Genomic DNA, 16,003 nt, shown 5'->3' with positions numbered 1-16,003 from the left:
ATGAGTGAGGGAAAACGGAAACCAACCCACGAGAAACATGAGCCCAGACTTGAGACCATAAACAATCTTCCAAATCTACAAGGGATACTCCGAGGAGAACACTATCCAAACCTGAAGTGGCAAACATGGCGAAAGGGAGAGTTACAGAGACGCAAGCATCGAAGAAAGCTGCAACAAGATGAGGGAACATAGATGGAAGGGTAGACAAAACGAAATAATCAAATCGTGGAGCCGTCCTCGAGCTATAGAAGTCAGATCACCAAAAACTATATCTTGAAAACCAAGACGAGAAGGGAGTATCGATGGTAAGCCAACGACGAGGAAAATATTGAATGCAGTTCCTAACATCAGCTGAAATCTAAGGAACAAGAGGAACATCCAATATTGAATGGAGCAGCCTAAAACGACGCGAGAAAGAACCGCACAACTGGGAACTCCTAAACCCGTTCTACAACAAATACCAGAAATCTGAAGGTGAAGAAGGCGATAAAGAACAAGAGCAAGAGGTGAGTCTTTTTCGGTGATGATGAGAAACACCGCATACAAGAAAGGTAAACAAAATACATAGATGTTGAAGGCTCAATGTCAAAATATGGGAAAAAGACAAAAACATCTTGAAAGTTATAATGTTCAAAAATATGAAAAAAATAAAAGACAATTTTGACGCTGAAACCGTTTAGAATCAACAAATGCATATGTGCAAAGTTATTGAAATTCAATATATTTTTACATTAGAGTCTCACTTCACTACTAACAAATACTATACAGACAAAACACATTATTGAAAAAAACAAAGACAAAATATATTAACATATCACTATTACTACTACATAACACAATAAAAACACCAAATAACGTTCTTAACAAATAAAAGTGATCACATAATTACATTATCCAAAAAAATCACACTTTTAACAACAATAAAACAATATTCCGCGCGAAGCGCGGACAACCCTTAGTTATATGGTAAAGTTGCTTTAATTCCAAAAAAAAAACTTCATACCCATAGGCAGCAACTCTATTGGCAATTTCATTAACTGGGTCGTGAATGTAGAGTTGTAGAAAAGCTGGATTTTTATCAGGAGCTGGTAATATACCACTTATTAAGTGGTAATTCTCTCCACACAGTTGAAAAACATAAGGGCCTGAGCCATTGTTAATGGCATGATTACTTGTCCTCCAAGCGAAGTGAATGAAAACATCATATTATATGCTCTTATAAGTTCTCGAAAATGACTCCTCGTTTCATTTTTATTGTAAAGCAAGCTCAACAAAGTCTTTGGAGGTGCTTTTAGTATTGGGAGATTGACTTTCCCTTTATGGCAACACATTGTGAATATTGGTTTGACGCCTACAAGTCGTTTGGAAATTCGCTCACCAAACCACATATACGCTTGACAGTAACCACAAACATAGGAAGGATCTCCATCATCATAATATCCTGAAATTGCAGAATTATAATAAGTCTTTGGAAAATCTTATTATACCATGTTTTTGAGAAACGAATATGAAATTTATTAATAATTACTAACCCGTATCGGTGAGGCCTATGCCAGAGAATAAGGCATCTTTTGTGATGTTAGGTGTTTGTTTATTTTTTTGTTTGGTAACAGTAGCTGTAACGTTGATATCCATATCATCATCATTGTCTGATTCAAAATCAGATGCCAATAAAATCATCTATATCTTCTGGTTTTGTTAGTAACTCTGCAACCAGAACCGTGATTAAAAAATCATTAAACACAATCCAGTTAAAATCTGTTTTTCAGTAATAACTATGAATACAAATATTACCAGAACTTTTATTTTTTCTATTGAGTCGCTTTAATTTCAATATGTCCATTTTCTTCCACCTTGCAGTTTTATGACTACCTGCCTTACTTAAACTTGATAGATCTATGAATTGGTTGTACACAGACGTTTCCTTAAAAGCAGGAGATGCGTATTGTTGCGAGTTGGACACAAAACCTAAAATTTTATGAACAATAACAGAGTTTATATCATTGGCTTCAAATATGTTTCAGTAAATACTGGCTTCGTGCAATAAATACTCACTTCTATTTGATGGTGGTATTTTGACAGATTTAGTCTTCTTCGTTGTATCTTTCCTTGGTCTCATATCGCAAAGCTATTGATTATAACTGCAGTGTCACATAATCAAAGTGTTCAAATACCATACGAAGAATTAACAAACTAATAGTAAAACAACATACCTGAAATCAATGGGATAAAAGGTAAAAATCTATTATATTGCCGCTGTCTGTTTGTTTGTTTGCGTAAAGCTCAATAGAAAGAGATATTAAATCCAAGATACGCCAGTTTTCCTTTTTTAAAGAACGATACTTAGGTTCACTCCTGTGGTGAATGATTAAATTCACCACACTCTTCATATCCAACCAAAATGCCTTGTAAGAATAGTTTAAAAAGGCAATAAAAATAAAAAAAATAAATAGCTAGAAAAAAATCAATACCGACATTAATTAGCGTCATCTGCAAAATTCTAAATTATAAAAACCTAAACTCTAAAACCATAAACCCTAAATCCAAAACACAAAACCATAAACCCCAATCCTAAAATCTAAACCCTAAATTTTAAACCCTAAACCCAAACTCTACGCAATAAACCCTAAACCCTAAATCTAAACCCTAAAGCCTGAACCCAAAACTCTAAATCCTAAACCCTAAACCCTAAATCCTTAAATCTAAACCCTAAATCCTAAACCCTAAACCCAAAACTTTAAATCTTAAAACCAAACCCTAAATCATAAACCTAAAACTTTAAATCTTAAACCCAAACCATAAATCATAAACCCTAAACCCAAACCTCTAAACCTCTAAACCGTAAACCTTAATCTTATTAACTAGCAGATGGGTTTATGGTTTAAAGGTTTGGGTTTAGGGTTTATGATTTAAAGATTTGGGTTTAGGGTTTATGATTTAGAGTTTAGGGTTTAGGATTTGAAATTTTGAGTTTAGAGTTTAGGATTTGAGTTTAGGGTTTAGGATTTAGGGTTTAGATTTTAGGGTTTAGGGTTTAGAATTGTGGGTTTAGGGTTTAGATTTTAGGATTTAAGGTTTATTGTTTAGAGTTTGGGTTTAAGCTTTAAGATTTAGGGTTTAGATTTTAGGATTGAGATTTATGGTTTAGTGTTTCATATTTAGGATTTATGGTTTTAGAGTTTAGGTTTTTAGACGGCGTTAATTAATGTCGGTGTTGTTTTTTCAGCTATTTTTTTAAAAAAATTATTGCTTTTTTCAACTATTCTTACAAGACACTTTGATTAGTTACGAAGAGTGTGGTGAATTTAACCATTCACCATGGGGGTGCACCTAAGTATTGTTCGTATAGTAAGCCCCCTCCCTATCTAATGCCTTCGTTTGTTTACAACACCATCGTCCATGACACCCAGCCTTTTATTATTCCCATTTTTCATAATGGAACACTGCGAAGCATCATCAGCATATGAAATAGTAGCATCCTGTAAATCAAAACTAAAATCAGTGATCTAAAATAATTAGAGGAAAGCAATAAACACACTTATAATAAGAATATGAATATACCTTTGATAAGTTCTGAGTCAAAAACTGTTCAATGATCACTTCGTCATCTGTGACTATGTCAACTATAAAAGTTGACTTCCTACTCTTCAAATTTTTGGACGTAATCTTGAAAAGCAATGTTTTGCCTATTAGATCGTTCAGAGTTCTTGGCAAAACAGAGTCATCATCCTTAGATTTTAAAAAATAATCCGAATCTATGTTGAATTTTGTTATCAGTATATATATATATATTAAAAAAGACAATAACACAATCATTATACCTCAGCCACTTCCTCAGCGAATTCATCTGCTGTCTTGTTAAGAAAAGGATAAGCTATATTGTCGAAAATAAGAAACTTAGCTTCTTCAGTGGAATCATCAGTAACCAATAGCACCAGCTTAAACCTAAATGAAAATATTCAATGAATACAATAAAAAATAAAATATAAAGTAAAGAATATAATTATAAAATTAAACTTAAAATGAAGATGAGTAAATTTACTTGACTAGAACTTCAGTTACATTCCGATTACATTGTAGACAATCAAACGTGACTGGGCCCTCTTCATCACCAGGGTTTTCTTCAATTGGATGAACGGTCTTTTCGCAAACAACACACACGATATAATACCATCTTGGATTAGTTTCCACCGAGTTAACAGTTGCAGTGATGACATACTTTCCAATCTATAAACAAATATATATACACACACACTTCAGCTACAAAGTCTAAAGCCATGTAAAAACAATATATATATATATACAAATTCCTCTTCAATAAAAAAATCATATTTTAGAACCATAGCATATTGTTAAACATTTAAGTACCTCATTATTTCTTAGTATCTCTCTTAATGTCTTCCTAGGGTTCTTAGTAAATAACTCAACATACCAAGAAACAGTAGATCCAGACAATCCATCATCTCGTGAGAGAACGATGTCATTTTTTGGCAACCTGAGAACAATTATTTTTTTGTTAAACATGGTAGTGTATATATATATATATATATATATATTTGTGTATAAACTTACTTTGATCGAAAATCATCAAAATGAGGACCAGGAGGATCGAATATCAACTGTGTTGCATTAAACACATTCGAAATACAATGAACTCCTTTAATCAGAAAAAAAAAAAATTTACAAAGTATAGCAAAATAATTGTATAGGTCGGAGTAAGTATTTTAGGAGAATAATTATTGGGGGAAACATATTAAAAGATACCTTTGTACTCGGTAACACATGTGAAACGCACAACACAAACAACAATTGAGTTGTTATTTTCTTCAACATAGTGTATAACCTGTTTCCCATAATCACCCCAAAGAGTGCAAGTCAAATTTGAAGCACTGTAAAAGAGACAAACGGACCAAATCAAATTAATAGAATGAAGACATTAATAAAAATGGAAATATGAATTCAAGGCACTTACTTTTCATCCCGAAGAATAACATTGAGTTTGTTAGTTTGTTTCCCTTTAGCATAAATTTCAGTGAGAGCACAAACTTGAACAATCTGACCAACAACATCTTAACCAGAAAAGATGTATAAATTAAAAAAAAATAAAAAAATAGTTCTGCCAAATAAAATTAATTAATCAAAGAAATTTAACTAATCATCTTTGCTAATATACACATATACTAATAAAAAAGTTACTAACCAATCAAAACATCATTCTTGAGGATCCCATAATGAATCTCTGAAAAATTCTTCAGATACTTGTTTGGCAAGCAAGAAGGAAAATCATCACAAGGAGTAATGTTTGTCGTTCGATAAAACGGCAACTTGTACGGAAAAGGATTTGTCCTATACTCTGTTGCATAATTCACAAGTGTAAAATTGCTTATAAAAAAAGCAACACCCTCAGACACCTTTCCTTCATATATTTGTATCAAATCCTCATCAATGGATGCATGTATCCTTGTTCCCTACAATTGAAAATGTTAGATAATCTTACATAAACTAAAAATAGAAATCATCAAAAATAATATTGTAGTGAACTCACAGTTGCATCTTCAAGAACCATCTCAATGGAGACAATTTTTTTTGATCTCCATAGCTTCCACAATTTCATAACCTGCACCTTTAATTTGTAACTATTGTTCCATGGTTTAATATCATCAATAAAGACTAAAGTAGCAGGCTTCTTTCGTAGATGGTACATGTTTTGCACTGAGTAAAAAACGCTATTAGATATTAGAAGTTTGCTTTTGAAGCTTTTAAGGACGTGGGGATTAACTTACGTATATATACACAGCTTTGGCTAAATAGTTTGTTTTATTTAGAAAGATAAATCCAATGATAATAAGGATAATAATAAAAAATAAAGATAGTAACAAAACGTATGTCTAGATCAACCAAATCATATAATCAAAAGGAGATATACCTCATTCTTGAAATCTTCATATACGAACTATTTTAAATATATAGAAAATTTTGTCTAAATATATTAATTATATAATAAATAGTATATATATAAATTATTCATTAAGGGTATTATAGATATTAACCGCTCTAACTTTCAACGTGAGAGCTCACTTGCAAAAATTTACCTTCGCAAATAATAGTATAGATTCGACTCAACTATTATCGATTGGACATGTTACTAAATTAATAGGATTGATTCCTTATACCTAGCTATATATATTTGCACTCACCCTTCTTTCTTCTCGGGAGCCGCATCAACCATTTTCTTTTCTTCTCTACTTCACCGATCATCTCTTCCCTTCTCCATATTGGCTTCTCCTTGCCTTCTTGTTCAATGTGCAATATCCATGCTTTGGGGAAGAGGAGCTGTCATCTTCATGACTTCATCACACGCCGTTTAGCACCAACCACCGCCGATCAACGTTGTGGAGCCGGGTATCATACTGGAGGAGAAGCCCCTGCCATCACAGACTCGTTACGTGCCGTCACGTTCATTGCGTTGATCTCTCCTATCAGATCCGTAAGATGGAGAGCATGAGCCGAGAGGGAGAGAAGGCGTTCAAGCCGGAATCACCGCACCTAGACCGTCGTTGATCCACACCATAATCATCAACCGTGACCTGTGATCCACCGGAGATGCATCACCCTTAACCCGAATCCGAGATCCATAACCGCGAGTCAAAACCGTGAGGTTCAACTGCTCGTTCTTTATTACTTGTGTGCAAGTAACCATTCTCATAAATGCTTTACTTATTCTTATTTTAATATTTTGTCTATGTTCCTTTTTGATATGGTTTGTCTTTAACGGTAATGGAACTCCATGGTGAAACCCTAATTTTCTTGGTGATCAAGTCATCTCACTATTTACTGATTTCCTTTCGGTTCTCCAATTGGCTAAGGTGAGGGTCTATTCCGTAGATCTCGTACCAGTGTAGAATTTTCCCTACGTTAGTTTAGATTTCAAATCATGATCCGTCTGTTTGAATTGAGTCTGTTTGAGTCTTGATTGTTAGTTAGTTCATTCATTGCAAACTGGAACTAGGAGTCTAGAGGATTCAACTGTTGATTTGATTGTGTGATGTTATGAAATGCTTTATATATTATATATTTGTATACATAGTTATGAGTGGGGACTATGTGCTAAGGCGGAGGTTCAGAGATGTCTGGACTAGCGACACAGCTTTGGTGGGCGAGGGCTCAGAAATGTCTGGGCTAGCGACGCAGATTGTGTGGGGCATGGGTGTTGTGGGCACAGATTCAGGATGGTCGGATGGATGGCCTGAGGTTTGGATAAATCGACCAAATAGATGATCGGTTGGGCGATATGATTTAAATCAAGTTGTAAACCTGAAACAAATACAAAACGAATGAGGTGATGATGATAATAACAATAATAAGAATAATGAAATGAAAGAAAAAGGATAGATAAGGTGGAATCAAGCTGCTGGATGTGTATCACTCTCAGCTTGATCAAATAATGGATAGAAGTGGATTTGCGGATGAAGGTTTGATTGAATCTCTCAATCTGATGGATGATGGAAACAATGTGATTGACTCTCTCAATCTGTGTACTGAGCTTGTTTGATTTGCACAAAAAAAAACTAGACTAACTCTTTGAATCCTAAAGACCGATATTTTATGCATAGAACACTCTTTGATAAAAACTGAATAACTTTTATAAATTCTTAGATGATTGAGGGGTGCTATTTACAATGCACGTTTAGGAGCTTATATAATGCTCAGAGACAAAGGTCCCACAGTTCTAAAACAAATAGAAAAAGAAACAAATCAAGCAAAGTAACAAAATCGGAAACTAGCCGTTGGAGCCTTTTATGGGATTTTGGCTCCAAGTGAGAAACTTGATTCTTCTTGAACCTGGATGGTTTTAATGGATAAGATAGCTTCCTTGGGATCTTCTGGATGGCTTGAAAGGTTTTGATCTCGTCCATAGCTTGATAGAAAAAGAGCTGTTGGACATTAATGTCGGTTTGCTCTAAATAAGGCAGGTTTGAGTAAAGGAGGATCCTCCTGATCCAATGGTTGCTGGTGCATGGTATGAACTTGTAGAACTCCTCCTGGATGCCTAGAATACCTCCTGATTTGTTGAAATGATCTCCTGGTCCCCAATGTCTGGTTTGAAGCTGATTGAACCGGTTAGCTTCCAATTGAGGTAAGTGAAGAACTGGTTTGGCGGGTTTTGGGATATTGATCATAACTTCTGATTTCCGTGTCCATTTCTCCTGATATTGGGCTTTATGAAAAGCTGATAGATCCCTCTTGAATCCTGTGATGTGCTTTGGTTCAGAACGCTCCTTTCTTGGGCTTGAAACTCCTTCTAAAGTCGGGTACTCGCAGATGGACGGGATGAGAAACCTCTGACTTGTAAAATTCATAACTTCTTACTCCGTGAATATTTTGGCCCGATTCCAATTGGGATGGACTCCTTCTTGAGTTTAAAATCCAATAAAATTCGTTTCATGTTAAAAGTTTTTCTGGTTGTATATACGCCTTGGACTGAACCTCGGTCGCTGGTACCTCCTAGATGGCCTGTTTGGACGGTTTGGTGAGACTCTGGTTGAACCATGGATTCCGTGACCACAACATCCCCTCCCACTTGAAAAGTTTTTGACCTAGAAACTGTATAACCTGCACCAAAATAGAGCAAGTCAGTTTTCATTCTCTTTTGAGATTCTAGAACCTTACCTTGATAAAATATTGGTTTGGTGATGCATGGTGCATCTGGTGGCTCTTCTTTGAAAAGGTGTGAAAGGATCTCGCCTCTGCTATGTTTATGGTCATTTATTATCTTCTGGAGTGGATGGTCCTTCAAATTTTTGGTGGCCACGTTTCTGATCATCTTTGGAGTTGATCCTCCGAGCAACATAAGATGATCTGGTGGGATTTCTTTGAAGCTTTCTTCTTTGCAACCTGAAAAATTCTCAACATTCTGGGCAAAAAGCAAGTGCATTATATCTGTCATTGAAATTTTAAGAACATGCTGATCTAAAATGAATCTTACCATAGGTTTTGGAACTTGAATAATGGATTGTTCAGATTTTGGTTTCCACTTGAGAGTGGGTTCATGGCTGAGCTTATGGTCTGGTTCTTTCTTTGGAACTTCAATAAGATTATAGCTTTCATTTTTTCTCCCTGTACCAAGAACACACACATCAGTACTAGTATCAAAAGGTGGTGTTAGACACTTACCTTGATGGGATACTTTTATGACCGGTTTTGCTTCTTGCAAACATGGACAGCTTTGTGTCTTGAAGCATCTTCTGGTCTATCCCAAGGGTGACGTCTGGTGATTCCTTTCTTTTGAATTCTTGCTCCTTAAGTCCTGTTACAACACCTTTTGACAAAGACAAGTGCATTACACAAGAACTTGGAACCAATAAATCAGATTGAATAGAACTATCACTTTTCATAGATAAATCTGTTTTCTCTTCTATTGATGTTTCTATCAATGCTTGCTTAGTAGGACAAACTACAGCATAGTGTCCTTTCTTATGACATCTATAACATGTCTGATATTTCAAATCCTCAGAGTTAGAAGACTTACCTTGGCTTGATGGCTCTTCTTTATTTGGGTTTAAAATCTTCTTGTCTCTTGGACTTAAATCTTGGACAACTTTTGATCTCAACAAGGATGGGGAGATCGTGTCTTTCTGGGCCTCAGGACCTGTCTTAACATTCTTGGACAAAGACAAGTGACTCATACCAGTGGGAGATGATTTATAAACAAATTTATCAACTATATGACTTACCTTAGCCTTTACTTGGACAATAACAGGTTCTGATTTTTCTTTGGAACCATGAGTTAGATACCTCCTTGGGTATAACTTTTGGATCTTAGAACTTGTGAGTTCTGGTGCAAATTCATCCCTCATGACTTCCTTAAGATCTCTCCACGTTTTGATAGCTGGATCCTTGTAAAACCATCTATCATCTTTTTCTTGTACCCACCATTTAAAGGCATTACCTCTTAGTTGATCAATGGCATAAGATAGCCTCTCTTCTTTCAGAATGTTGTAGTGAAACCATTCATCAAGGTTCCTCTCCCATGTTAGGTAGCTTCTTCCTCCTGAAAATATAAAGAGTTCAATTTTATCAGCAAAGGGATTATAATCAAACCGAGAATTAACAACATGAGGGTTGTGGGTTTTAGAAGTTGGAGTTTGATTGATCCTTGAAGGATCTGGTGGCTTTGGCTCGACATAGACAGCCTCAGGTGCATCTCCAAAACTTCTTTTTCCTTTATGTGTACGTTGGCCTTGTGCCTTGTTTCTTTTGTCCAGCTGAGCAATCTGTTATGGTACTCCTTTTATAGCAGCCAATAGCTGTTTTTGACAGGCTATTAAAGCTTGGCCTTGTGCTGCCTCTTCCATTTCTCCCTGCAACCAATCTAAAAGATAAAGTGAAGATATGGGAAGTGTTGGTCGAACCAAATGAATAATGCAAGCTATTTAAAACTAAACCTAGAAATATGCAATTATGAACCAAAATGAAATAAACTATGCTAAAATGATTTTGGTTTTCTCAATGCAAATCAAATCGAGGCTATATGAAATGATACTAAACATAAATGAAAGGAAAATATGGAAAGCGAATTAATTGCTGATTTTTTTTTTTTTTTTGAGTTTTCTTAATTTGCAAACAATTAATCCAACAATATGCAAGAATGATTTAAACTAAGCGTCTAAGATGCAATATTTTATTTGGTTTTCTTGATGCAAGCACGAAATGGACAACTAGAAATGGTACGAAAATACTGAGAATGATTTATTTTGGCTTTTAAGTTTATGGATGCAAATGAAAAGGAAACAGATTCAAAACAGCAATTTTTATGGGATTTTTGATTATGGAAACAGAACAAAAAGGAAACAAACACTTTTCTTTTGGGATTTTCGATTTTTAATGAATCAAACAAGATTTTTTCTTTTCTTTTTCGTGGCTTTTTAAAAGGATGAACAGAAAGAACACAAAAACAAATGCATGAACAAAACTTGAAACAAAGAAACAATTTTTTATGGATTTTTGGTTTATGATGAAAACAAATACAGGAAAATGAAATATGATGCAAGGATAGATATCACCTTAGTCAGGAGCTTGAGCTCTGATACCAAAATGTTGTGGGCACAGATTCAGGATGGTCGGATTGATGGCCTGAGGTTTGGATAGATCGACAAAATATATGATCGGGTGGGCGATATGATTGAAATCAAGTTGTAAGCCTGAAACAAATGCAAAACGAATGAGATGATGATGATAATAAAAATAATAAGAATAATAAAATGAAATGAATAAAACTAATCTGATTTGGTCGAATTATTATCATAAATATTTTAATTCCGTTTCGAGAGATATGTAATTCAATATATCTGAAAATGAATACCCGAATCAATCTAGATTCTTATAAAAAATAAAAAATTAACTTTATAATATTTTTTTATTTTATACATATAAATTATGGAATGACTCAAGATACATTAATAAATGAAAGTGAACTTTTAATTAAATTGTTATGATTTAATTCTTTTGAAAATTTATATATAAGTATGAGATTATAAATTTTAAATTGATCAATACTTTAATTTTTATATTCAATTCTCAATACAAAATATATCAAATAATATATAATTCTATCAAATTTATAAATCTAAGACAAAATAACTAAACTAAATGCATTAACAAAAATAATCAAATTTATAAAAATAATAATATTATGATTGAATTCAGAAAAATATATATAATCTAACATACCTTAATAATAACCAAACCGACCAGATACTTTATATGCAAAGCACATTTCTAATTAAAATAACATAATATTGTTTAAAGTAATCATTGTAGTGTGGTTACTTTATAAATAGAAAATTAGCTAGTATATTATATGAATCTAATATTATTTATAAGATAAAATATAAATATCATAATAAGCTAAACAAAAGAGTGACTTATTTAAATATTAATAATAGATATAAAGTTTTAGTAGTGTTGGTGCTCATCTTCACTACTTCAGTTGTGTTGCATGAGCTTCGAAGCAAAGAAAAGACAATTTTCTTATAACACAAATGGTATTGTTGAATCTCTGAGTTTTAACAAACCATCTAAAATAATTTCCACTAAACATGTTTAGCCAAACAAAATCAACCTTAAATGTTAATGTACTAATATTCTCTGGTTATGTGTGGTGGCTTGTTATCTCTGTCTTCTTTTTGTAGTCGTTTCTTCTCGGTTTAGACAAAAGTTTGTCTAACTGAACTTCCACAAATTCTTAACCTTTGAGCTCTATATTACTTCTAAGTATACACACAGATAAAAAAACCTAGCTTTTTTGTTGTGTTCTCTTATATGGACTGTTATACCAATGTATATATATGTATCTTCATTTTTCCAACATAAAATATTTCCTTAATTGTACCTGAATTGAAAAATAATAATTGAATGGACTTAGTTTCATTGATACCAAAGCAGATTCAGTTTGGTTCACAGTTTGTCTTGAAACCAAATTCGGATGCGGTAAATGTGACATTGCATTGCTTTGGCGATGTCACTGAGGAAAACCTCCTGGGTCTCTTGTAACTTCCGTTGTTTCTCCAACATCATCTGTAGGTACCACCCTGTTTTCAATCTGTATTTGCAAGGAGCTTTGGATATGGGGCATATAAACAAAACAACATCAAATATAATAGGACTGATACTCTTTTTGGTTAGAAAGCAGACAAAGGTTATTTTTAGCAGCCATGCATGTGATATAATTACCTCGATCAGCTCAAAGAAACGTTTCTAAGCTTCCACTTGTGACATTGGAGCTTATGTGATCTCAAAGCTCCTTGTAAAGAAAGAGTGACAAAATTAAACATGTAAGTAATATTATAACAATTAAATTCTGAGCAAATACGAAAGAATGTCAAGAGATTTGATATCTTTGATAGAAATTTAAGTTTTAATGTCAAGAGATTTGATATCTTTGATAGATGTCATCTTTATCTTCTTTCACTTGAGGTTCTCCTGTGAAAGAAAAAAAGAGAGAAATATTTGTAACATGTTTTGCCTTCGAGACTTCAGCTTTCGAAAGAGTAAGCAACTTTCTAGAGACATGTGTAGTTAATAGTTCAGAAAACACAAAATTATTATGTGAAAGTATATACCGGTAGCCTCTGAAGTCTCCGGTTGATGCCTTTCCGTTCTGTATTTGTTCTGTATTTACGTGCGTAACAAAATATAAAGACGATAAACAGTAATTAATTGATTGTAGTAACACATTTCTTCCACAGTTTCACGATGGCAGAAACAAGCCCATTATTCCTCCCTTTACAGATTAAGGAAAAAGGAAAAGACTGTTAGGAACTTAGGAGCTGGAGTTAGAAAACCTAGTTAATACCAAAGTAAAGAGAACAAAGATTAGTATCAGCAAATCAAAAGGCAGAAATTTAAACACAAATATTGAAATATTGCAACTTGTATAAACCATTAGAACCATTTCATGATCTTATCTCTTCCCATTCTATAAACCTACTCATGAACTGATTATTTTTGTGAAAAAAAATTGTTTGAGCAAGTTACCTCACTCTCTCATGAATTCTTCAAGATGCTTATGCACAACTCTCCCTGAAGCTTAACTATAGAGAAGACACACAGAGTGGCGAGGAAGCTGGGTAAAAAATAGGTAAAGCAAATTACCAAGGATGAAATGAAATGGTAAAGCTTGAGAAAAATGTTTTTGTAAGTAGGTAAGCTCTTCATCACTCAACTTGCTCGAGTGTTTGCTTGGAAACGTCTAGGTGGAGGTCCATATCCATCCAAGTCAATGATCTTGAAAACTGAGAAGACAAAAAAATGGTTAGAACTTGTAAGCTATGACGACATAATTAAAAAGGCCAACGCTAAACTCTGAAATTTTATAACCCATCGTATAGCCTCTTAACTTATTTTGGAGGATAGGTTCAAAACCCGAAATCATATTTTATCACCACAGTCTAACACAAAATTTGAAACTTAACTGAAATTTGATCATATGAAACAGTAGAAAACATACCAAAAGAAGTTGGATCGAAATGTTTTTTTTTCTACTTCTCGGGCTGTCATCATCACGGAGGAGTAGATTCTTCATCTCCTCCTTCTTTTAAGATGGTCCTCCTCGTCCTTCTTTGAGCCCGTCATTTTCAATTGGAGAGAGAAACAGCGACGGAAGACTTACCGGTTGATATACCATGGATTTGACCCATTTTCATCCATGGTATATAAGTGTTTTACTATCTATATATTAGATATTCTATCCTATTAGGTATGTTTTCGGGTTCAGGAGTATCTTGGAGTAAAGTGATGATTATGGAGCATTTAGGAGCTTAAAAGAGATTTCATCCGAGTTGACCATTAGAGGTCGATACGAAGAAGAAGCAATCGTTCGATGCACATCCAGTGCCGTCGATCGATACAGAAAAGAAGCCTCGATGATTGAAGATTATGATCGATTGATGTACATCCTGTACCATCGATCGATGTCGAGACACGAGATGCGCGACTTGGTTCCAACCGACTTTAAACCCAAGGCTTCACCAAATTACAAGATTACCCTTAAAGAGTTTTTAACCTAATAGTTATATACTTGCCTAAGTGTTAGGAGGCAAGAGAGCTTTTGGCCACCATTGTATTCTTATTTTCAGCTGAGAGTTTTAGGAGAGAAAATCATAGAGAGATTTGTGATTGGAACTCCATTGATTCATCTATTCTATTCTATGCAGTTTTTATCTATATTTTGTGTAATGAATTGCTTAGCTGTGTCTGAGTAGTTCACTTGTTAGATTCAGGGCTCAAATAGGTTAGAGGGATTATCCCCAACTATAGATTTGCTAAGTTATAATATTCATTGATTAATTGTTCATTAATGCTTGTTTTAGCCTTGCTAACTAGAACATGAACCTAGGAATTAGCATGAGTCAAGCATCCTTGACCATCCTGTCCTGAATCTAATCTGTCATGCTAGGACTGCTAGAGAGATGCTAACCGCTAATCTAGGAGACTAGTGAGCATTATCAACCTACGCCTAGGGCTTAGCTAGAAGCATCGATCGATATTGTCGTTTGACAATCGATCGAGATTGCGAAAGGTGTATCGATCGATATCCCTATAGGATCATCGATCGACACTTTCTTGTGATCAAAAGACGACAGTTGAGATCCAAGATATAGTTAGTTAACCAGTGAAACATTGCCATCACTGATCACTGTGATTAAGGAGTTGAGCTCTAATATATCATGCATGCAACTGTTAGGCATCTATAGGATTATAATCTCCAACACCTGATTAGAAACCATGCATCTAATATCTTCCAATAAGTTACACCCCCAATCATCTTGTTAGTCGAGCAATAGACTTGCTCAATTAGGATTGCTATTTACTTTTAAACCATAAACAACAGGCACTTAGAATTAATAATTTGACTAGATTTAATAGGTTCCCTAGCTCCTTGTGGATTCGATCCCTAAGTACTGCAAATGAACCTGTTATTTGAGAGAGTAATTCACTCCTTAGGGTAATTTGAGTGGTATCAAATTTGGCGCCGTTGCCGGGGAACTTTGATCACCATTAGATTTAGTGTTATTAATTCTTATTCTTTTCTCTACACCCATTCTGGCACAAAATTTTTTCTTGCCTTTTCAGGTGCATGCCCAGCAGTACCAGAAGCAACAAGGACAAACACCTGCTATTCTCAGAAGATCTTGCTCATTTGGAACACATGATCCGCAAAGACCAACGTTCCACATCGCTCGAGCAGCTTTCACGTCGACTGACACCCGACCTTCATCGTCGACCGATCTACATCGTTCGACATCGATCGATAATACACCGCGTACATCGATCGATCATCAGTCGCAAAACATGGTTGCGATTGTTATTCTCAGACAGGACGAGAATGGAAACCTGTATGACCAGGATGGTCATCTGCGTAATGCAACATGTCAGAAACTAGGCGCTCATGGGAATGTAATCCCTGATACTGATGCTACAGGAGATGCTCAACCTGTAGAAG

The 16,003-nt window shown here is 34.6% G+C and overlaps 1 protein-coding gene across 1 annotated transcript; it reads right to left on the bottom strand.

Moving 5' to 3' along the window:
- Positions 1-4,543: 4,543 nt before the first annotated feature.
- Positions 4,544-6,378, bottom strand: LOC125587180. Its single transcript, XM_048757361.1, has 3 exons — positions 5,546-6,378; positions 5,201-5,468; positions 4,544-5,069 (listed from the first exon to the last, which is right to left on the bottom strand). The coding sequence occupies exons 1-3, from the start codon at positions 5,702-5,704 to the stop codon at positions 4,969-4,971; spliced, it is 528 nt and encodes a 175-aa protein (XP_048613318.1). The 5' UTR covers positions 5,705-6,378; the 3' UTR covers positions 4,544-4,968.
- Between the last annotated feature and the right edge of the window lie 9,625 nt (positions 6,379-16,003).

Source organism: Brassica napus, chromosome C5 (genome assembly GCF_020379485.1).
Source record: "Brassica napus cultivar Da-Ae chromosome C5, Da-Ae, whole genome shotgun sequence".
NCBI lineage: Eukaryota > Viridiplantae > Streptophyta > Magnoliopsida > Brassicales > Brassicaceae > Brassica > Brassica napus.
The sequence above is the reverse complement of the archived record's forward strand: the minus strand, read 5'-3'. Positions and strand labels throughout refer to the sequence as shown.

Excerpts from the sequence above, each read along its gene's own strand:
- LOC125587180 (XM_048757361.1), bottom strand. The coding sequence starts at position 5,704 with ATGTACCATCTACGAAAGAAGCCTGCTACTTTAGTCTTTATTGATGAT. Across the intron at positions 5,469-5,545 it reads TGGTTCTTGAAGATGCAACT|GGAACAAGGATACATGCATC; the intron begins GTGAGTTCACTA and ends TTTCAATTGTAG. Across the intron at positions 5,070-5,200 it reads CAAGAATGATGTTTTGATTG|ATGTTGTTGGTCAGATTGTT; the intron begins GTTAGTAACTTT and ends TTTCTGGTTAAG.